At 38.3% G+C, this 23,558-nt stretch overlaps 1 protein-coding gene and 1 long non-coding RNA gene across 9 annotated transcripts in view; one reads left to right on the forward strand and one right to left on the reverse strand.

The window, feature by feature from the left end:
- Positions 1 to 377: 377 nt before the first annotated feature.
- LOC138742731 (uncharacterized) lies at positions 378 to 3,184 on the reverse strand. Its single transcript, XR_011344379.1, has 2 exons — positions 2,346 to 3,184; positions 378 to 1,303 (listed from the first exon to the last, which is right to left on the reverse strand). It is a non-coding gene; the product is annotated as an uncharacterized lncRNA (long non-coding RNA).
- Positions 1,997 to 23,558, forward strand: part of lmo1 (LIM domain only 1) — a 42,583-nt gene continuing 21,021 nt past the window's right edge. Inside the window, exons 1-2 of one of the 8 annotated variants that reach the window (XM_069897491.1) lie at positions 2,612 to 2,638; positions 6,429 to 6,542. Coding sequence is in view for 1 of the 8 variants with exons in the window: in XM_069897472.1 (XP_069753573.1) it covers positions 2,484 to 2,505 (22 nt within the window). In the remaining 7 variants the exon portion in view is untranslated. Of the gene's footprint in view, positions 2,506 to 2,578; positions 2,639 to 3,237; positions 3,292 to 3,456; positions 3,675 to 6,428; positions 6,543 to 6,637; positions 6,659 to 23,558 lie in introns of those variants that run through there. The other 7 variants (XM_069897483.1, XM_069897472.1, XM_069897500.1 and 4 more) reach the window with 7 other exon arrangements.

The raw sequence follows: 23,558 nt of genomic DNA on the forward strand, positions 1-23,558 counted from the left end.
CATGTTGCAAACACACAATCTGCTGCAATTCCAAATGGATGTTGAGCGGTGCAGCTCCCGGAACATACCTGTCGTGCAAAGGTGATGGTTTTAATCAACTCAATTAATCATGTATATAATATTATCAAATATGATTTGAACAAAATACCAGGACCTGAGAAAACTTTCTACCGGGAAGCTGTCAGTTAATTATTAGTAGTTTTGGAATGCTGCTTCGGCAAACCAGTGAGATATTTTACTGACAATTGAGCTATGGAAGAGAGTTCACGAGAAGGATGGGATTTGCGGACCAAATATCCTCCGTGTGCGAGGAATGAAACTATCGACTCTAGGCGGTTCATGGAAAATAGAACAACCAACGGCCCAAACTCGCACAATTCGGCGTGACAAAATTCTCAATTTTATTCATTCGGATTCTAAAAGGCATTGACTTTCCAAAACACTTTTTGGTAGGTGTTAGTCGAGTGAGCCCTGCAATTCCCATACAGCAAGCTCCATGTTCACAGTCATTCCATTGGGAGAAGAGGGTGAGTGAAGGGTGGCGAGCAGCCAAAAACAAAAGCTAGGTAAATACCTTCTAAAGACGGGGCATATATCTGATTAAACACAAGACAATCCATCTCTTCAATAACGGTAACAGTTTTCGGTGGGACGATTGTAAACCACGCTTAGACTTCATTTAAAACGATTCACATGCAGCGGTAAAGTCTCCTTGGGTTGTCAGTCGACGTTGAAAAGTGCCTGGTATCAATTTTGTTTTGTTTAACTCTGCGCCACGGCTATGCAATTTGGCATCAAAATACACCAAGAAAAACAATCATTTCAACACTTGCATCAATTTTTTTTTGGGGGGGGAGCGAATCTCTCTCGCCGGCTATCAAGCTGGAAGCTTGCTTAATTAACCTGATTGGAAGTCACAAAGAACATTGCGACGACGGTTTGCCAGCGATGCGTAATGAAGATCGGCTTCCTGGCATCTATTAAATGTAACGCACAAAGAGGCCCCTGTGTCTTTAACTGGGAACTGTCACATTAAGCAGTGAATTGTTGGATCCTGCTCACCTCCCAGAGCTTTTATTTCCCGTGTAAATTGTTGGCGGGGTGGCTGGACCCATAAAAATCAGAATGCTTAGGGAACGCAGAGGGGAGCGCAGTTAGAGTAAAGAGTTTGGGAATTAAGGTCATTAATTTCCCAGTTTCAAGGCTGCCACACAGACCGAGATAAAGTCAGCATAAATATTCAACCAGAGTTTCTCTGTTTTCCTTCACTTTTTTTTTCATCCGCTGCCCATTTATCTCCATCCTGTCAATTAGAGGAAAAAGCAAAGAACTAATTAGGAACTGTGCAATTTTAATTAGCTGTTTTGATAATTAAACTAATTGGTTCCCTTGTGTTTCCGCAATGTGCACAGAGCACTTTTTTGATATCTGGGCTGCAGATTTCCCATCCGTTGGTTAATTAGTCACTTTTGCATTAAAAAAGGCTTTCTTAATAGCCTTAATTTGCAGTTGAAAAGAGAATCTGCCGTCAATAATTTGTGTAATTGGTAACCGTTTGATTGTAATTTAGAACTGTCGTTGGATAGCTCCGCATGCCTAATTCCTAATAGTTAGGATTAAAGTTGAACTGAATGTTAAAAAGGGGGAAAGTGTTTGTGTGCGTGCGTGTGTGTCTGTCAGACCCTGGTTGCGGGGGTGGTAGTGGAGAGAAGGGGGCTAATCTGGATTCTACTGCTTTTCTATCATTTCATGAGAAAATCGGTATGATTCTTCCCCCCCCCCAAAAAAAAATCCACTAATCTTCAAGGTTTAATAAAGGACTCAAGGGTGGAATATTCTTCCATTGTACTGGGAGTAAGGTTACCCATTTATAAATTAATAGCAAAAGTCTCTCTCTCTCTCTCGATCTCCATTGCTAAATGCACGTGTGTTACAGAATGTTCCCTTTGTGAGCCAACCACGCACACTCCTTAAATGGGCTTTTGTATTTGTCAGAATTAATGAGAAAAGTTCCCTTGCCCTAGGGGTAATTAGTGTCCTTGGAGTTAAATAAGCTAAAACTTAGACACCTCTGGCACAGGCAATTATGTTTGTGTATTGAATAATTGATTCGGGGGCTGCTAATCAGATATGAGCATAATGAATTGATTTAATTAACCAGGGAACCTGAGGAATACTGGGAAATGTGTGCATTTATTCACCAGCCAGGGACCCTAAAGGGTACAGAACCACATAAATTGAAGGAAAAAGCTGATAGTTGCGGTTTGCCGGCATTTGAGAGCGGGTTAGTGCAATTTTTAGCGAACGATCGTTGAAGGTGTGCGATCCTTATAGAATTCACTAACCAAGAGCGGTGGGTTGTCGCGGCTTTTCCCCCTGTATTCAAAAGGCAAGATAGATAGCAGTTCGGCCACCGAATCTCGCTGGCTGGAGAAGCCGAGAAGGGAGCGCCGTGCGCCGGACTCCGCCACATCCACAGGACCATGGTGTTAGACAAGGAGGAAGGTGAGATGCGACACTTTTTAGGGGGGAGGGGGGTGGTGGGGGGAAGGGGGGGGGTGTTGTGTCTCCACTGTTACCGGTGATAGGAGAACGGCCACTGACTGAGTCAAGGTGGGAGACGTTGGTGCGATCACTTGTAAGCTCTGTCTCTGCATTCTTTCTCTCTGCCCTTTTGTACAAACATTGCGTCTTTCTCGCTTCCGATTGGGGTTTCGCCCTGACCAAACTCTAATCGCTTCTGACGGTTTTTATCTCCTCCGTAACGAACTGCTTCGACTCTTTTGTACGCGCCGGTTGTTTTCCCCTCACCCCTGACTGTAATTTCACTTTGTGTGATGGTGGTTTGATACCGTCCCTCAGTCAGCCGCTTTCTCAACCACGGTGCCGCAAACCTTTTGTATTTCTAACTCGCTGGTTAAATGAAATTTGTGGGGGGGGGGTTCTATTTAGTTCTCTAGATTTAAAAAAAAAAGTTACAGCGGTAAATTCACAGGCTGTTGCTTTTGGGCCATGTCAGACATTAGCAGCCGGATCACAAATACCGAGATGCTTCAAGCTTTTTAATTTCCTTTCCTGATTCCTAAGCGACTGAAGCTAGTTCTCCTTGTATTTCCAACCCCCCCCATCAGTTGTTGGCTGGCGCTTGCCCGGTTGCTACGGAGATGAAATTGACACAATTAACACAATTACTTTCCAATCCGCTTGCATTTTAAACCCCGTTTCCGACTCTCCTCCCTTTTTGCCGCTGCCCATCTCCTTCGCTTCGCAACCAAATGCGGTGACGAGCGGGTATTTTGAGATACTTGTTTCCTTCTAATAAAATACTACCTTAATGCATCGTAAACTCTGTACTAAAATGATTGGACTTAATCTGTGACTTGTCAGGCGTCTGTTTTCCTACTGGTTCAAGCCAAGGAAACCGACACTTAACTCTTTCAAGGCTGCACTTGGTGGCGCGTCGCTAGGAGGGGGGCGGTTTAGGGTGATGTTGGATCCTGGCACTGTTCACCCCCTCTTTTCAAACCATCTTTCCCCGAAATTTCAAGACGACGGCAGATGCATTGCCCGCGTTGAACATGCCTGCTATCCGCGATGCACTTCAACCTAATTGTATTGGAGTGTGACGGTGGGGTTAAATCGGTGAGAATAGAGGGTAGAATTGCTTTGTTTCGGTAAGTGGTAATTGATGAAAACCATAACACAAGGCAAGTTTAGTCAGCAATATTAAATCCTGCTTCTCGAAATGGACTATGTAGTAAGTCAACTGTAAATTTCCTGCTTTGGATGTCTGTCTTTGCTAAAAGTTTTCTGTATGATTCATGATTTGGATTGCTTTTAGCAGATATTGGCTAAGCAATATGGTAAATGTACAAAGGCGATACAAATGGCATTAGTAAAAGAGGATACACAGGACCATAAATGCAGTCAATACTACATTAACTACTGAAGCCCAATTACATTGCACCGAGAGTGGCTTTTAGTAGCATTAGGACTTCCAGAAGAGTGTGATCACCTGCTGTTTATTGCCTAAAAGCTTCACCCTTTGTTTGCTGGATTCAGCCAGTTGAGTAATTGCTGTGAATTTTTTTTTTGCCTCATTCCTGGCTGTTGATCTTAATGGTCAGATGTGCGTTATTTGATTCATCAGTTTTGCATACAAATCTATATTTATTAAAATATCCATCCTTGCACTTGGTTGCTCTAATGCTGATTTTGTCTTCTGCTTTCTATCTGTAATGAACAGTTGCAATCTGAACTAAACTTTGGCAATTTGCTGAATCTGCTGTAAAGGTGGAACCGGCTAGCTGTGAACGTGCAACACTTAACTGCAAATGGCATTTTTCTCTCCTTCCAACTTGCCAAAATATCTCCTTTAATGGGTGAATTGGCAAGAACTTGTAAAATTTAAAATCAGTCGCCTTCACACTTGGAAGTGGTCCGGTAGGTGAAACTTCCACAAGACAAAAGTAATTAATCCACGCATCAATTTTAAAAATGCACTCCATCTTTATTGGATTTCGATCTAGATTGAAGTAAACTAGATTCCATTAAGGGCATGGAGAAGATTTGACTAATTTTGACAATGGAAATGAATTAGGTGGGAAAACTTGAGGGATTGTTTCCATTTCTGTAATGTTTGGGTCTACACCTGTTTTTCAGTTGTGTGTAGTTTAAAAAGCTGTGGGCTTGATGATAGTATTTCATCTGGCTGGAGCCCTGTTTTATATCTTTCCCTGCTGAATACTTGTTTCAGCAATTGAATAAATAGTTGATTAAGTATGTTAGTTTAAAGAGCACTTTTCTGCATCTTCCAATTGTATTTGTAATAGCTAAAACCTGAAAATGATCCTTGATTTATTGGAGCATGATATTCTTGCGTGGTATATGCATACACCAATTTTTAAAGCCTGGAGGGGATGTTGCAGGGAATCTTGAAGTCAAGAGCTCTTCCTATGCATGATGCTTTGATGGGTTTTCATTAATTTTAAAATTGACTGTGGTTTTGTAATGAACGAAGATGATTTGCTATTTTAAAAGGTCTTAAGAGCAAGATGAATTGTTCCTAATGTTGGCGTGGATGAGTGAAGAAAAATCTTACAAGACGTTGTCATATTTGAGATCTATCTCAATATTTTGCTTTGGATTCCAAAAATGCGGGTCAAGATTAATGGCCTGCACTCTGTGCATTAAGATGTTCCATTGGTCCTTTCAGCTTCAAATATTTTGCCCTTGGCTGGGGTTTGAGGTTGAATAAATTAACCGGCATAGATCTTGGCTTTTCAGTTGATGTTTCAATTAACAAATTTGTGCTAAGATTTTCATGATTCTTGTATAACTTGATCAAGCAGTGTTGTTTGGTACCATAGGGTTGTTTTAATTTCACTTCAACTTGGTGCTGATGTGATAACCTACAATTTTAAACTCAATTTGCTTTTAGTAATTTCAGTTTGTAATAAACTTTGGGTTACTGGATTGTTTGAATACCTCCGTTGAAAATTAGTTGAACTGAGCTGGCTTTGATCAGGAAAATAGTTTGGTAATGTCCATGGCCTGCTTGAAATCTTTGCAAATGGTAATGTGCCCACAGGGTTGTTGGCATCAAATGAACTTGAGTGCTATTTTGAGGTGTTATTTGCATTGTCGTGCCGATCTTTTCTCCTAACATAAAAGTAGAGGGTAGAGGTATGATCCTATCACTTTTAATGGTCCTCTAACTTGTATGAATAAATCTGTAACGTGAAATTCCACAGATTTTTTTCCCCTCAGCATCTTTCCTCGATATTTTCAAATCCCTCTGGCTTCAGAAGTTTTGGGTTGCTATTTTACAAAGCATCCTGGCCAAATATATATCTATTAAAGTGTACCAAGCATTTTTGGAAAATTGCTGTCTCCCACATTTCAGCACAGTGAGCACTTCAAAACAATTTGGCAAGATTTCTAAAAGGGAAAGACTTTATAAATACAAATTTCTTTTTATCTCATCCCTTTACTAATTTGGGATTTAGATTTTAAGCCATTTTAATTTTCCCAATAGGACATCATATTTTGAGTGCCAAAATCATTGACGATCTTTAACTTTTTTTTAGACTATCACTCTATTCTGCACATTTAAATCGGAATTCAATATGTAGAGAACTGTTGTTTCCCCACATGAACAATTCTTACAAATTTGGATTGACAGCATTCGCAGATGTATAGCGAACACATTTGCTTAAATTGTCCTGCAGTTATTCTTCAAGAAATTGGAGTACAAATTGAATTTGTAAATTTTGTTTGGAAAATTAATATTGAAACTTTGAATGAGCTTGATTGTTCGAACTCATGACACAAGAGAAAGCCTGTTTAAATAATAGCTGAATTTGTCAAGTCATAGAAACATGATTGGCCAGTTTGTGGAAAATTAATCTTTTGGCTTTTCATTTCAGAATGGATGTTTTGCAAAAAGACAAGGGACTCCTTTATACTGTGTAAATGAGGTGATTTCATTGTCTCTCAGAAACATGCCTTTAAATTCTTGGATTTTGACAATAGGTAATCAGGTAAGAGAAAGAAGTCTCTAGCTAATATGTTGGTAGCACTAAACTTTTGACAGTTGTGATTACATGTTTTGCAGGGAGAAGTGAAAATGATGATCTGGGGGAGTATATTGTGCATGGTAGGTTTTAACATAATGCCAAAGTTTGCAATTTCAAATGCTGCCAGAGTTGCTGCAGTAATGCGGTCTGAAGGGCAGTCTGGCAACTTGATATGGACTGGGAATCAAATTGATTTTAACTTTATACAAAATTTTCTACACCAATTTGTTGGTTAGAAATGCTTGTTTCCTTAAACCAGGAACTTTACCATTGGGGATGAATAGTGAAAGATGGTAGACAGCTTTGCAATATTAAATTAGAATTTGAGAAGCAAGAAAATTGTTTTTCATATGTTTGAAGTTTAGGTACATGGTATGTGAATTTCCTGTCCAGCATAATATTTGGCCTTGCAAGATAAAGCTTGTAATTCAAATTGTTGGGTATGTACAATTCACAAAGAACAATTTAGATGATTGATATTTCAATATAGCTTTCTATTGGTAGAATTTATTAATTATCTTAAAATCCAGGTGTCCTCCAATGCTGGAAGTTTTTGGTGCATCTCAAGTAAGGAAAATCTGATTGGATCTTTTCAAAGGGTGACCACCTGTGTGAGATGGTGCGTGCACTACACATAAGTAACCCATTCATCTAACGAGGACCTGGAACCTCTCCAATTTCTGATTGGGATGTTATCTGTGCATGTATGGTAACGGTTGAACTTTTGGTCACCTCGTATTTGCATTCTAGCATGGAGCAAGACAAAATTCAATTTTCCTTTGTAGCTCTTAGAAAATGTCCACATGTTTGTTTTTTTTTAAATCCATAATAATTCAAAGCAACTTTATTCTTTCAACATGATTTGCTGATGGTGGTAACTGAACAATGTAATAATGGCTTTCTTGATGGTCTGCTTTTAAACAGCCCATTCTAAACATTCTTTAGTAGTGGTGGAGATCAATCTTGCCTTGCTATCTTCATTGTAAGATGTTGGATTTTTGTAGTAAACTTTATTGATTTATCCACTTGAAGATATTAGAGCAAGAAGATGATTTGAGATGTTCCAGAACAGCTATTTTGATGCTTCATTCCAGTATTTTTGATTCTTTAAGGACTGAAAACATTACAAATTGTAAATATCAATTTATAGGACTTCTGCTTGGAGACCTAAAGGGTATATATGCCATGCATCAGAAGCAGAAATGTGCAAATTCAGTGCTTTTGTATTTGCTACATTGTTTGCAATGATACCAAATCTCATCTCAGAATATGTTTCTCAGAATCAGAATTTATTGATGTGAGCATGTCACGAAATTCATTGTTTTGCTGCAGCAATCATAGTGCAAACGTTTATATAAACCACCTCACAAAAAAATTAAAATAGTGCAAAAGACAAAGTTAGTGTCTATGGTTCATTCATCATTGAGATATCTGATAGCGGAGGGATAAAAGCTGCCCTCGTGCCACTGAGTGCTCGTCTTCATGTTATGTACCTTTTCCCTGATGTTAGCAGAGTGAAGGGTGCATTGATCAAGTTGTGGGAGTTCTTGAGAAGAGGTTTCTTCAGGCACCGCCTCTTGTAGACTTCCTCGATGGAGTGAAGTCTGGTGCCCGCAATGTTGTAGGCCAAGTTAAGCCCTCTGGTGTTTCTCTTGTCCTGAGTGCAGGCACCCTCATACCAGGAAGTGATGTAACTAGTAGAAGTTTGAGTCTTCAGTGACATACCAAATCTCCTCAAACTCCTCACAAAGTGTAGCTACTGGCAAGCTTTCTTCATGATTGCATCGACATGGAGGCACCAAGACAGATCCTTGGAGATGTTAATACCCAGGAATCAAGTTCTTGACCCTTTTCACTGCTAACATCTCGATTGAGGATTGGTTTGTGTTCTGCCGATTTCCTCTTGTAGTCTGCAATCATTTTCTTGGTTTTTGCCAAGGTTGTTGTGACGCCACTCAACGAGCCTGATCTCTCCCTCCTGTATGCTTCCTCATTGCTGTCTGATTCTGCCAACCACTGTGGTGACATTGGCAAATTTGTAGATAGCCTTTTCTAGAAAATGGTGATGCATTGGCTACCCTTGATATTTAGTTTAAGATATCCTCCTTTGTATGTTTAGAATTAAACCCTGTGCAACAGTACTAATATTGATTTTTGAGTTTCTTTGGTTCTCCACATGGCATGAGAATTTTTTAAACACTAATTGGTTATTTAAAAGCACAACTATTCAATAAGATGATGGTACGCCATGCATCAGCATTCTCCTACACTTCCCCACATCTAAAATGAATCATTGGTTCATTCTACTTCTTCTCTCAGACATTAGTGATCTCAGCTGAGGAGCAACTTGGTGAAATTTCTTGTCCCCATCACAAGTATGATCCTGGTAGGGCAACTAAACCAATGCAAACATCCAGTGTTGCTCACCAAGCCCATAGTCTCAGCCTTTTGTGTAACACTCTCCCTGATTTGTATCATATGATTTGCAAGGGCACCTTGTTGTTTTGAACAATCTCCCCAGGACAAGAAACTACATTTTTCTTCTGAAGTGGGTGATGATATTTCTTGTATTCTATCTGTTCTGTCCTTGCCCCTGATCTTGAGCTGAAGTTCCTCTGACTCCTCCACACAGCTTCTCACTTTGTACAATTAGAACATTTGAATGTATTACACTTGATCCCCTCGACAACCTGGGTTCCATCAAGAACTCTGAGACGTCATATTAGTCATGCCCTTCGAATTGAAAAGAGCCTGTTTTCTTGCAAATTGTTCATTAGCCTACATAATATTCATTGGGTATTGTTAAATGTACTACTTTTTGTCAGTTTCTTTTTATTCATTGGGTATTGTTGTTAAATGTACTACTTTTTGTCAGTTTCTTTTTGTGAACTACTGTATTAACTTGATGGTCACTTCAATGGGATTGGTGAAAGACGTGTGTGTTTCCGTTGTATCTTTCAAATCCCGTCACTAAACTCATAATAGTGTGTGTGGCTTTTATAAATTTTCTTCTTTTTCTAAATACTTTTATTGAAGTTCCAGATTGGAAAATAGAGTACATAAGAATACATATTAAAAGTCAAAATATTATATTGCACCTCATACCAGTTCATCCAAGGTACCGTGCAAACAAATGATATTACAGTAAGATCATACCAGTTCAAGGCACCTTACGAGCAAATTATGATAATATTATTGTAAAAAATCTAAACTCCCTATCAAAAATGAAGCTGTTTGGCAAGGAGATAAAGTAATAAACTACCTTTAGTCGACACTTCCGCATTAAACCAGAGATTCTGACAATGATTCAAAAAGGTACCCACGTTGTTTGAAAATTTAAATTCAAATCAGAAATTTGAGCAGCTAATCTTCTCTAAATTTAAACATGGCATCATGTAACCATTGAACATGGAGTAGGGTGAGCAACGGCCTTCCACCTGAGCAACACTGCTCACCTTGCCATAAGTGAAGTAAAAGCTCATATATGCACATCAGATGCCACTAGAGTTATGCCATTCTCTCCAACAATACCAAACAAGGCAGTTAAACGACTAGGCTTAAAATTAACTTTAAAAAAGTACATAAAAAGTTTGAAACATTTCATTCCAGTATTTCTCAAGCATGTTAAAAATGTATGAATTAATAAAGCATCTCTATTGTTGCATGTATCATGAGGAGATGGATCTGCATAAAACAAGATAATTTGACTTTGGACATGTGAGCTCTTTGGACTACTTTAAATTGTAGGAGGGAGTGGTGGGCTATAAAGATGAGGTATTAACCAATTTGAAAATTACATGCCAAATTTCTTCAAAGATTAAAAGCTGTAGATTCTGTTCCCAGGCTTAAGTTTTTATCTAAAGGAGCCTCTTTTATTCCCAACAAAGAATGTAAAAAAAAAAAAATACATCTATTAAATTTTAATTAGTGTTCATAGGGAATGTATGTAATTGAAATTGCGAAAATCTCTAATCTTAAAAAAACAACCTAAAAACCAAAAAAGAGTATTTGGTAATCCATATTTAACTGAGTTGTTCAAAAGAAGCATGACTTACTTTGAGTAAATTTTTAGAACATTTAATGCCTAATCTATACCATTTATAAGATAGGTCAATTAAACAATAAATAAAGAAAGAAATAGGACTAGAAAGAGAAAATCTCTAAGACAAAATGTTTTCTAAATTGTATCTAGATCCTCAAAGTATGTTTAACCACTGGGTTAACAGTTAATTTAAAGATATAGGAAGTGAGATCTGAGAAGGGAAATAATAAAAAATTTTGCAGCAGAATTAGATTTCAAAGAAAGCCATATTGGACAGTCTTCACAGTTAATATAATAGAACCAAAATGTAAGATTTCATGTATTGACTGCCCAATAATAGAACCTAAAGTTTGATAAAACTTCTATAAATCTAAACTAGTAGAGATTTGGATGTTTGACATCTTGACCATCCAATGTATTTTGGACACATCTTCCGCAACCTAACCCTGACAGTGCGGTGTGGAGTTTGCATATGACTAGCTTTCCTGCAAATGTTCCATTTCTCCCCACACTCCAAAAATGTGTGTGGGTTGGTTAATTGCCAACTGTAAATTGTCCTGAGCATATGAGTTAGTGGTAGAATCTGGATAGAGTGAAGAATGTGAAGAGAATAAAGTAGAGTTGGTGTAAATGGGAGCTTGATTGATGGTGTAGTTAAAGTCCAAATGCTCATGCCTATTGCTGCTTTATTTTACAGTAACATTCAATGGGAATATCATTTGAAATAATTGAAGGAAGTTTTATTTTTATCACACTTGTATGTCATTCAGTTGCAGTTTGAGTTTAGCACAGTGGTTTTCAAACTAAACTCACATACCACCTTAAGCAATCCCTATGCCATAAATGCTCTGATTAGTAAGGGATTGCTTAAGGTGGAATGAGAGTTTAAGAGGCAGTTTGAAAACCACTGGTTTAGCTGATCTTGGTGCTTTCATGCAAATGAATTTCCTCTTCAATTTCTGTAAGTAAATTGTGTAATTCTACCTTTTTAAAGGTAGAATTTTTAAAAATGCACTTGAAGTAGTTGCTTGGTCAGTCTTTATTGTTAATGAATTAACAATTTGCATTTCATCCGCTGAGAAATTCCATTAAAATGATCAGGGACCAGATTCCTTTGGCAGAGATTACCAAAGTAAATTCTCCAACACAATGCTGGAGAATTTCACCACATTTCATCTATCATTCTACATTATCACTCTGCTCCACTGGATTCAATGTAACTGTCACTCCGCTTGTCCTTGACACAGATGGGAGTTGTTGAGGTGTGGCTGAATGCTGGCAGTTCTCATTGCAACTGCTGGCCATAATTGCTGTGATTTGGGTCAATAACAGCAGTCAGCTGAAGTGCAATGTGTTTTGACCTCCAGAGCAATCTTACGGCTGCTGTCTTTTACACAGGTTCACAGGATTATTTAAACTGTATTGGTGTGCAATGCCATGTACATCTGGTGGTATTTCCATTTCTTATTGGCCCAGATTGTCCTGGCTCAGGCCTGCTGCTCTGATTATCTGCTTGTCCCCAGTCATACCTCGTGATATAGGATGAATGTCTGCCTTCTGCATAGAGATGTGGCAGATGTTGGATGCTGTAGCCCTTTTCACATTGGGTAACTGGTAAACTGATGGTTCAATGAACTGGTTCAAAATAGTGTTTTTTGCCATTCACACTGTACCATTATTAACCGGTTCTCTGTGCGCTTTTGCACACCACCCTGCATCCCAGAGCGAAGGGGCATCTCTCCTCCAGCAGTGATGTCCTGCATACCCCCTGTCCCTTTCAAACTGGGCTAACCGGTACACCAATTCAAAAATGAATAGGCAATGCTACACCCTCTCAAGGTGGTTCATCCCCGGAGCAATCTGACACCTGTGTGCTGGTTTGCGAGTGTTCACTCTGGCATGTTAATGGTAGATTGGCAGTTAATTATTGGGTTAAAGTGCTTGTGGGTGCTCAGCTCCAAGAATGCCTCGATGGGTTTTGACAGCTGGAGAAGGTTTTAGTTAATTTCAACATTTATTGAAAATTAAGAACTTTTACTGTAAAGAATGAATAAGATCACTGTATGTATATCATTTGCAATTTGGATCCTGAGTTCCTGTGCTGATGAGATCAGTAGCCCCTGATAGTTGACAGTGTGATTCCATATACTTGAGTCTGATTATTGATGCCTCTTGCAGCAACTGTTTGGGAGTTATCCACAATTGGTTAACATGGCTTAATGAACCTATGAGTTGGCATTGGACTTTCCCCTCAAGTTGATTATTCAGCTTTGCTAACTTTCAGGCAATAATGATTTGTGAAGCTTCTATTTTGAAGATGTGAATAGTACCTCTTTAAATGGGTTAAATGGAAATCTCTGGAAAAAGGCTTCCTTTTGCTGTCGGAGCCAACAAGTTTACCATACCAGGCAAGTGTGCTCTTCAAAGAAGTTACTTCTGACCCCAATTAAAATTAATTTCAGACACTGTAATTCACTTGCTATTGAAGTGTCTGTAGCTTGCCCAAATACAGACATTGGGATCAAATGAGCTGAATGCCACATTAGTGATTTGAATCCTTCAGTAGTCCCCACAAACCATCCTCAGCCCCAAACTCTGTCATTTTGATCATCTTTCAAACCAATCCTTTTTTTAAATAAATTATCTTGAAACAAACTGCCTCATTACTGGGAAAGTGCAAACTGGCGTTGAGAAACTAAAATTAAGCTTCTGATGGAAATACATAGGCAGGCAGCAACATTGCGAGGGAAACATGTAAGTGAAATTAAGGTGAAAAGCTTGTAGAGAAAACGGGGCTGAAAGGAACAATGGAAGAGTTCCAACGTGCGATAGCTTTAGCCTTGTTAATTTTACATCTTGGGAAAGAAATGAGCAAATCAAAACTGGAGAGGATTTCTGGAACTGAAAGATGCTAGAAATGTGTACATATCATAAATGGCCAACCTTAAATCCTGCTTTACCATCTGTATAAGAGCAGGCAAATCTATGCATTTTAAAAAAAAAAAAAAAAAAAAAAAAAAAAAATTTTTAAACTATCAAGTCAAGTTTATTATCATCTGATTGTACAAGTACAACCCAATGAAACAGCATTCTCCAGTCCTCAGTGCAAAACACGCAGACACGCAACCAGACATAAATCATACTGACAAAATACATTTCCAGGACAAGTATCCATATATAAATATTGTTTGGTACATATGAGAGTCTTGGATGGTTAATGAAAGCAGTTCCTTTGGTCGCTCAGCATTCTCACTGTCTGTGGGAAGAAGCTGTTCCTCAAGGGTGTGGTTTATTGCACCTGTTCACCTATTGCAATCATGGTAGTCTAATGTGTAATCAATACAGGAGGCAATAACACTGAGGGTATTTTATGAATCTTGGGCTGCTGATCACAAAATTTACCTTAAAATTTTCCTATCACATACTGTTTATAGATGTAACCTATTTTTGTGATTTCCTGTCATATCTTAAGTGTACTTCAAGCACACAAAGCCATGAAGTGCAGTATGTCATTGAAATTCGTTTTCTGCATCTGCACTTAGACTTCCCTGCTGATCTCGGTGCAGTCAGTAACGAACATTGTGGAAGGTTTCACCAGGCATTGAAATCATGGAAAAGTAGTATTGGGGCAACTGGAATCAATTAATGTTGGCCAACTATTGTTGGACATTGACATGAGAGTACAAATGAAAATCAGTGGCAAACATTTTTAGGTCAGTTGAACTTGGGCATGTGTCTGAAGCATTTTATGATTAAACATGCTAAATTCAATAAAAGTTGATTTAATGTTTCTCAAATTCCTGTGTGATGGAGCAAACCTGAAATTATCTTTTGTGTTCAGCTTGAAATTGTCTATCATAATTCCCATTTTTTTGAGGCAGCAAATCTGGGAGGAGAGATATTGTCCAGTGTAATTAGCACTTCGGCTTCTCTGCCATCAGCACTCATAAGAGGACAGTTTAATATTGTCCTTGCTGCCAGGTGCATAAAAATTTGCAGATCCTAAACATGCTAATCTATGCGAGCAGAAAACCAAGAACATGTTCCACATTTCTGTGTGGTTGATATCCAACTCTTGTGCTGTAATGGTCATCTAAGCAATCTCGTGTTTTGTTTGAAGATCTGAAATGCACCACGTCTACGAGAATAAGATGTACAAATTTCAGAGGAAGGGAAAAATGTGCCATTTGTTGTCCTTGATTTCACTTCTAAGGTTATGGGGATATGGACTGAGTAGAGAAAATGGATCAGCTCATGATGAAATGGCAGGACACGCAATAGGCTTAATAGCCTATTTTGTTCCATGTCTTGTGGTCTGACATAAGTGCATAGTGCCTGGGTATGCTGAGATTCTATTTGTCCCCAGTGTCACAAAGGATTGGTGCCTAGTCGCAGCAGGAAGTTCTGCTCAGTTGATCTACACCACACTTGCAATCAGTGATGAAAAGTTTGCTGTGGAAAAGCTCCATTGACCTAGTGTCTATTGAACAGTGGTTGGAACAGAATGTCCTAATGTTTGTCTGATTGGGCAGACATTTAGCAACATCTCATCTTCAATGCTTTGGTACTGAGATGAGCCCTCGTCAGAATGCTGATCCACAGTTGAAGTCTAGATTACACTGCCCTCTGTCTGCAGTGTGGATAAGATCGTAAAGACTGTGGTGAATGAAAAGGGCATCCTGGTTGATTTACTGGAGTATTTTTGAAAAGATTCTTAACTTGGATTAAACTGACTTAGTACAAATTAAACAACTATGATGGTGAAGAGGTAACATTGTCATCAAGTCCGTATATTCAAACTGAACATGGCCCCTCCTGGTGATTTCAAAATCTGTCCTTGAATATAGAATTAGAAGTTGCAATGAGATCTTCCAGTACTTAAAAACCACATTTTCCATACACTATTTGTAAATTTATATTGATTTTTATTTCTAGCTGAGATGAAGCAGTTGACCTATTCTTGACTGGGCCAGAGGAGGAAATTGAGATGGTGCAATGGGTTGAGAGGCTTGTAATGAGATCTGATCTTAAGACATAAATGTTTTAAAAAAAAATACAGGGCTGAGTCACTAATTCAAGCTGGTCAGTAAGAAAAGTTGTCCTTTAACTGTTAAGTGTACTAGTTAGTGCAACACTATTACAATGCTAGTGAACTGGGTTCTACTCCAGCACTGTCTATAAGGAGTTTGTATGCTCTCCCCATGTCTGCATGGGTTTCATTTGGGTACTCCAGTTTCTTCCTCCCTTCAAAAGGTACAGGAGTTGTAGGTTGATTGGTAAATTTGGGGCACATAGGCTCGCGGGCCAGCAGGTATAAAGCCACTTGATGTGTGGAAGGAAAGGAGAAAAAAATTTAAATTAAATTTTAAATATTCAAATTTTAATCATTTTTAACTGAAAATGTACAGCACAGTAACAGGCCTTTTTGGCCCACAATGCTTTGCTGCCTGATTACATCCAATTGACCTACAACCATAGTAGAGTGGGCAGAAACTGGTGCACCCTGAGGAAATCCAAGATTTGCTTTCCATCCCTCTCTGAATTCTTTAATTTGATTCCCAAGCCTCTGAGTTAAGTGGGCTTTAGTCTGTGATCCTGGTGTAATTGTAAGCTAATAGTTGCAATAAAATGGTTCAGCCTCCATCTTGATTGAGAAATTAATGGTGGGGCTGAATGATCTTCAGACCTACAATAGTAATGGACCAGTTTGAAAGGCATCTTAATGGGATCTTGCATACGAGTGTAATAAATTCTATCCAAATCTTTACTAGCATGTCTTGGACTTTAAATGGGGTCCATAATATTCTTGATTTTTCCAGTTATTTCATTCTGAATGGCTTGGCAGTGCCATTTCATACAACTAAGGAATTTTGTTGGTACTGCATATTGCTTAGTAGACTGAGAAGAGTGCCTGTCAACTTGTAAGCCAAAGGATGTGTGGATTCCAAATGCCAGTCCTTCAGCTCCCACAGTAGCCTACAGTATTTGGCATATATTTAACTTTGGCATTCACTTTGAATCTTGCGCAGTACTGTGCATTTAGAGCCAGTACCAAGACAAGGTTCTGCAAGCAATATTGTAGAATGCATTTTGAACATTAACTCGGCATTAAAGCTTTTGTGGATGTTTACACAACTGGAATGCATTGGTCTGGAAACTAAAACAGATGATTAAGTTTGGTGTGAACAATGAAACTGGAAGGACTCAGCAGGTCAAACCACACCTGCTGATAGAAATGGTTAGTCAGTGTTTTGGGACAGGACTCTTTATCAAGGCTAGAAACGAGTCTGTTCCTTTATTAATTGTCATTTTCCTGAAGGTGATCTGAGCTTAACTACAGGATTGGAGCAGATGCTACAATTCTAGTGCGGCTTTGGAGCATTGACACCACTTACATCTTAATTCTACGGAGTGTCCTGATGATGTGCACCACCATTTTGTTGCTTTAGACTGACTTTTTCTGCATTTTGCAGTGAAAGCTTGCCTGTTTGCTGTGAGCCTTCATACAAACAAGACTTTGTTGCAAGAAAGTTGGCACATTGGGCTGCAACTCTTTCTGTTGGGTAATGGACAACTTCCCCGAAAGCAGAGGGGATGCTGGAGTTTCAGTAGAATTTACAATTACTAGGAATGGATGTGCTAAATAAAGTTGCCAATGGCAAATTCAGCTTTGTAATACAGGGCCAAAGGGCCTTTTACAGGGTCTGTAATTAGAATAACTTTTTTAAACTATTTTGAAAAACTTGCTGAATTGTAGCACATTTAAACAAAAATCAAGGATTTTGAATAATTGTTTAAAATTGATTTTCTTGTGAAAGAAAACAATCAAGTTGTGAAGTCTGAAGAAAAATTTCATGCTAAAAGATGTACGGTTTGCACATGTCTGGAATAACAGATGCAATCCATCTGTATACAAGGATTACTGAATTCCCCAAACATGTGCATAGACTAGGGGGTTGGGTGGGGGGGTGTAGAGGGAGGATGGGGAGGAAAATAACTCTTCAACTAAATATTGTACTATATTCTATTGCCAGGAAGCAACTTCACATGGGGCTAAGAATATCAAAACTGATAAATCTGGAATGGATTTTGAATTGCTGAGGGTTTTGCACTCTAGTTGCAGCAAGTTGCTTCAACATGCAACAGTGACTAAGAAGTGCAATTAATGACATTTTTCGCCATGTTCGTTCATTCTTCTTTCCCCCCCCCCCCCCCTCCCCCCCGCCCATCCATTTTTGATTGAATGTATAAAAGCTGAGAAATCTGAGATTTAAAATGTGGAGCTTGAAGGAACAAAGTTGCTTGGATAGTTCAAAGAATAATGCAAAGCATTTCTTAGAAAAGTCTATAGTTGGCTTGTTTCAAGTTGGATTAGATCTCCTTGAGATTAAAACTGAATTCAGGATGATGAATATTGGCATTGAGTAAAGTGGGAACTCTTTGGGAAGAGAACATTGTGGTAAATCATGGACTAACTTTTTATGGTTTTTAATATATTTTCCTTTGCCTCCAGATAGAAACACATAGAATGTGCAAATAGGCCCTTTGGCTCAAATCTTCTGTGCTGGCCATGTTGCCTATGTCAACTATTCCATTTGCCTTAATTTAGTCCATATCCATCAAAGCCTTTCCTATCTGTGTACCCAAGTATTCTGAATACTGTAATTTTATCTGTCTCAACTTTTTGGTTTGAAAACTTTTTTCCACTTGCCTGCATTCCTGTGGAAATGTGCCCCTCAAGTCCCATTTCAACCTTCCCCTAAATCTGTGCTCCCTGCACCCTTTCTAACTTCATGATATCTTTCCTATGGCCACATGGAAACTGCACACAATAGACTGTGTGGTCTTGCCACTCTGTACAGTTGTAACAATGATCCAACTCTTGTACCAAATGCCACTATCACCCTATCTGTGTTTCATGGAACTAGCTACTTGTACCCTAGTTAAAGGCATTTTAATATTGGTCTCAATTATACAGGGGCATCTTGATGCTTATCCATTTAAATTAGATTGTAAAATGTTTTGCCATCTGATATTTCTACATTCTCAATGTTTAAGGTTTTTTTGTTTTGATCACCTTACTACAGGACTTATTCAAGATTTTTAACTAGACTGACAAGCCCAGGAAAATTCTATTCTGTTGAGTATTGAAGCAATAAAAGTAAACAATGTGGTATTAAATGGTTATTTATAGAGTTTGCATCGTGCATGTTGACTCGACAAACAGCTTTCCACATCATTGAACCTGGAAACTGACTTCCAACAAAAATCTTCTCAATATATTCCACCATTATTAGATGGTTTAAGGAATTTAAAATTGAATTTGATTCTACAGGCATTTGTCTCTTCTACATGAAACATTAACTAGTTTCTTTACGCAGATGCTGCTTGACTGACATTTACCTATTTCCTCAGGACCCCAGAATCTGCAGTTTTGTTTAATAGTTCATTTTAGAATTGATTTAATTTTGTAATTTTTGCCTTAAATCACCACAGACTTGGTGAATACAGTTTCCATGAGAGTTACACAGGTAGGCAGGGTGATGAGCTGGGTCTTCCAGGAGCAGAAGAAATGAAAGGAATCTTGTAGAGCTTTATAAAATTGAAGGGCATAGATAAGACTTTTTCCTCCCAGGGGGTTGGGGGAATCTAAAACTCGAGGTTTAAGGTGAGAGGGAAAAGATTTTAAAGACACTCAAGTGGCATTTACTTGCAGTGCGTTCTGCATATGGATCAAAGTGCCAGAGGAAATGGTAGAAGCAGGCACAATAGGAAGATTTAAAGGAAAGTTAATGGAGAGGTCAAGGTTTGTTAGGGTATGGGCTGATTGTAGGCAAATGGGATTACCTTGGTTGGCATAAATAATTTGAACTCGAGGCCTACTGTAGTACTCCAACTAGAGTTGAGCTTTTTTCATTTGCCTAATGCACTCTGATCCTTGAAGTTGGAGATCCAGAGATGACACAAGCTCTGCATTTGTCAAATTGATTTTGATGCTGTTTTTCATTTTGCAGATGTATAAAGCAATGCATAGGTTGCCCTGACTTATTTGCACTATATTATTACCTTCTGGGATAAACTTTGTCAGAGTTTGTGCAATTCCCAGATGATTTGCAATGGCAAGGAGACTTAACCGAGTCTTTCCCCATACATCTTTTGTAATAATTGTAGAGTTTGAATCCATCTCTGTACGTATAGTCACATATCTTGGAATGATGCAATCTGCAACTTTGAATGTGGACTACTCTTGGAATGGAAATACACAAGTACTGGAGAAACTCAGCAGATCCAACAGCATCCATACTGGTGTTCCTTTTCCTCCTGGTGTACACTGCATAATCTGAGTTTCTCCAGAACATTTGTGTATTATCTGCAATTACTGCATCTGCAAACTTGCTTCACTTGGAATGGAAAGCTCAGTTTTGGGTAGACTTAAGTTGACCATTGTAATGCGCGTTGAAAGAACCAAAGACTTGTTGATCCAAACCAAGGCTTTTATTAACTAAAAGACTGGAGCATATCACAAGTAGGATGACCAGTCCAGAATGACCTGGTCTGGCTAGGAGCAATCCTTTAAGACCTGCCAGTAGGTGTGGCTACACTCTCAGCCAATCACAGTCATCCTACACTACCATCTGTATATATGTACATATACACATTGGTGATAGAATCTGTACTGTCACAACCATTGACTGCTGCTGGAAGGTTGCCTTGGACCCACCCAGAAGATCAGTTGTAACATAACTGTTCACAACTGAAAACATCCAACCAAGCACCTTGACAAACTCCTCCCAGAAGGAGCTGGATGAGTCTTGCCCCATTGCAGCTTGTGATAGTAAGGCCTAGCTATGGATGAAGAATGTCATGACTAAGTGTTTGTGCTGCCATGAAGCTACGGTCAGACTATACTCCCAAATAGTCTGAGAAAGCTTCTTACTTTTTGAATGGTCTGCATTCTATGCAATATGTAGTCCATTATTTTTCAAGATGTCTGCACAACCCTGTTTTGATTAAGTAGTGCAGTGCTTATCCATGAGATTTGTACAAAAGCTCAATGACTTCATCTTGGCATGCATCAACTATAGTAGATACAGAATGCATGTGTTTGAGCTATTGCATTGGGCTTCTGTTTCCACAAGCTCTTGAAGATGAAATCTATTTACCACTGGTTCCAACAAATGTATTTGGAGGGGGTTTTGAGGCTCAGCTGTGATCTCTTAAATATCCATTCTGCATCGCTTCTCTTTTTCCCACCAGCTTCTGGTTTTCTGTAGGTGGCTGTCAGCTAGGAGGCAGTGCTGAGCACTGACATGATGTCAGTGTTTGAGTGAGCACCTGATGTGACTAGGATAGCCTGGCTGGTCCATCCAATCTCAATCAATTGCTATAGTTGCTGAAGACATCTTGCAGCTTGCCCCATTTTACCATCCTGAGTCTGGACACTTGCTGACGGCTATAACCACACAATTTAGTCAATGCAGCCCAAGTCCCTGCCCAGAGTGACAAGTTGTGATCCTGTTGGAGAACAGGTGACCATTCATTTCTCAATACTTGCACAAGCCAGAGGATAATCTCTGTACCCCTGGAAAAATATGGCCACCAACCACTTTTGAATGTAGTGCTTATTACACTGCCTCCCTGCAGCAGTCTGGAGAAATGGCAATACCTGCTCATGTGATGTCCATGCACAAAGCAGTTGAGGTAAGCTGTCATTTTAAAACAAAACACTCTTGGCACAACTATTCCCACGATCACAGCACATTGATTATAATAATGCAGGCATAAATTCCAACCTTTACAAAGTTGGTTGAAATTCATCTTATGCCCCAACTGGGTCCAAATCTCCCAGTGGCTGGGTACTGCAGTGAATCAAGTTGTTTTGTTTAGGGATGAACCATTTCTCAAATTTATTGCCTGTTAGCTTCAAGGCTGCTCTCCTTTTTCTAGAAATCAGTTCACTTCAATCATTGCTTATTTATTGCTGGAGATGGGTGTCATCAATGTTACAGTTCTTTGCAGACTTGGTTCCACTTTGAATGTGCTGTGTTGGCAATATCATATTTCCCTTGGGTTTTGTCTTCCTTCCCCCTCTCATGAGACTTCATCATTCTACTGGTTCTTTTAGCATTGACTGGACTTTGTGATCCTTGCAGGATGTTTTTTAAACTCCTGCACTTTGAACTTGATTTTGGCCATCATGATTTGGTACATTCTCAGCTGGCCTCTTGCATTCTTCATTTTTTTGAATATTTAAAAATAATCCATACATGCCGTAATCAAAATTGAATGAAGTTCCAGAAAAAAAAACAAAGTTACATGCATGATGGTATTCAGCCCTACCCCAACCCCCCCCCTCTCAAAACAGTTAACATAAAAGATGTAATTCAGGAGAATCTCGCAGATCTAGAGGCATAGAGAGGATATTATTACCAATTAAATCCTGATATTTGGGCATAAGGGTGCCAAATTTGGAAAAAAACATAGCATATTTGTTTCTCAAACTTTTTTTTAACCAAAGGGGATACAACTTTGAGTTTCTGCATGCTATCTTAGCATTCCTAAAGATGCATCAGATTTCCAAGTGACTGCAATACATTTCCTCACCCGTGCTAATTTAACACATTCCAATTGATATATTGATAGTTTTAATTTAGGACTTTTACCTTCAATGTTTCCTAATAAAAATAAATCTGGACTTTATGGGAAAAACAGTTCATATAACTTGTTCCAAAAATTTCATAAATCTGCCCATAAGGGTCTTGCATTCTATTTGGCCTTGTCCTAATGTAATAAGGTTCCTACATCTTCACCACACCTAAGGCATTGATCCAATAAATCTGATTTCAATCTATTCAATTTCTGTGGTGTAAGATATAAATTTGTTCAATAATATTTTTCAGTTGTATCTCCCTCAAATATGCTTAGTTAAAAATAGCAGAAAAAGGGTGTTGTATGTTATACCATATTTATCTCACAATTGCTCAAATGACATTAATTGGCTCCTTTCATAAACAATCATCAACATTTATAAAATCCCTTTATGAAACCAAATGTTCAAAAATTGATTATCAAAAAGGTATGAGGATTTTGAATCAGACATTTTAGGTGAAAAAGACCATCTTACACCAATCTCATCATTTATTTTGTTCCAAATATTAAACATTTAAATAATGGTGCATCCTTATCACCAACCATCAATTTTGATTCCCACTTGTATACAAATTCTTCTGCCTTCCTCTCTCCTATTTTACTGAATTCTATGCCAATTTTTCATTTTCAAAAAAGGAAGCAAGAAATCTAACTTGTGCTGCTTGTAATTTTTTAAATTGGGAAGCTGCAAGGTTCTCAATTCATATTTCCATGTTAACATATCTATAGAAACCCTTGACATTTTACCCTTCCAAAGAAATTTCCTTGCATTCAATTCTTAAACATTTTTTGAGGTACTAAATATGGTAATGTTCAGAAAAGATATTGTATTCTTGAAAATATATCTTAATACAGTTAACTCTTCCCACTAAATTTGTAAATTAATCCATTTTAAAAAATCTTCAATTTTTTAAATAATTCAATTTCTATAAAATTTTCAAATTATCTGTACATGTGCCTAAGTATTTAATACCCTTTTTAGGCCATTTAAACTGTGTATCCCTTTGACATTGGGTATAATCACTTTGCATTAATGACATAATTTTACTTTTAACCCAATTTATTTTAAAACCTGAGACTTTACCATAGTCTTCCAATTGAACATTATAATTTACGTAAAGATGTCTTGGGCTCAGTCAAGTTTATAAAACCTTATCTGCAAATAAACTAATTTTATGTTCTTGACGTACCCTAAATTCCATAATTTTAAAATCATTCCAGATTGCTTGGTTCTATAGCTAAAATGAAGATGGAGATAAAAGGCATATTTGCCTACTGATCTCACTAAT

Source organism: Narcine bancroftii, chromosome 1 (assembly GCF_036971445.1).
Source record: "Narcine bancroftii isolate sNarBan1 chromosome 1, sNarBan1.hap1, whole genome shotgun sequence".
Lineage (NCBI taxonomy): Eukaryota > Metazoa > Chordata > Chondrichthyes > Torpediniformes > Narcinidae > Narcine > Narcine bancroftii.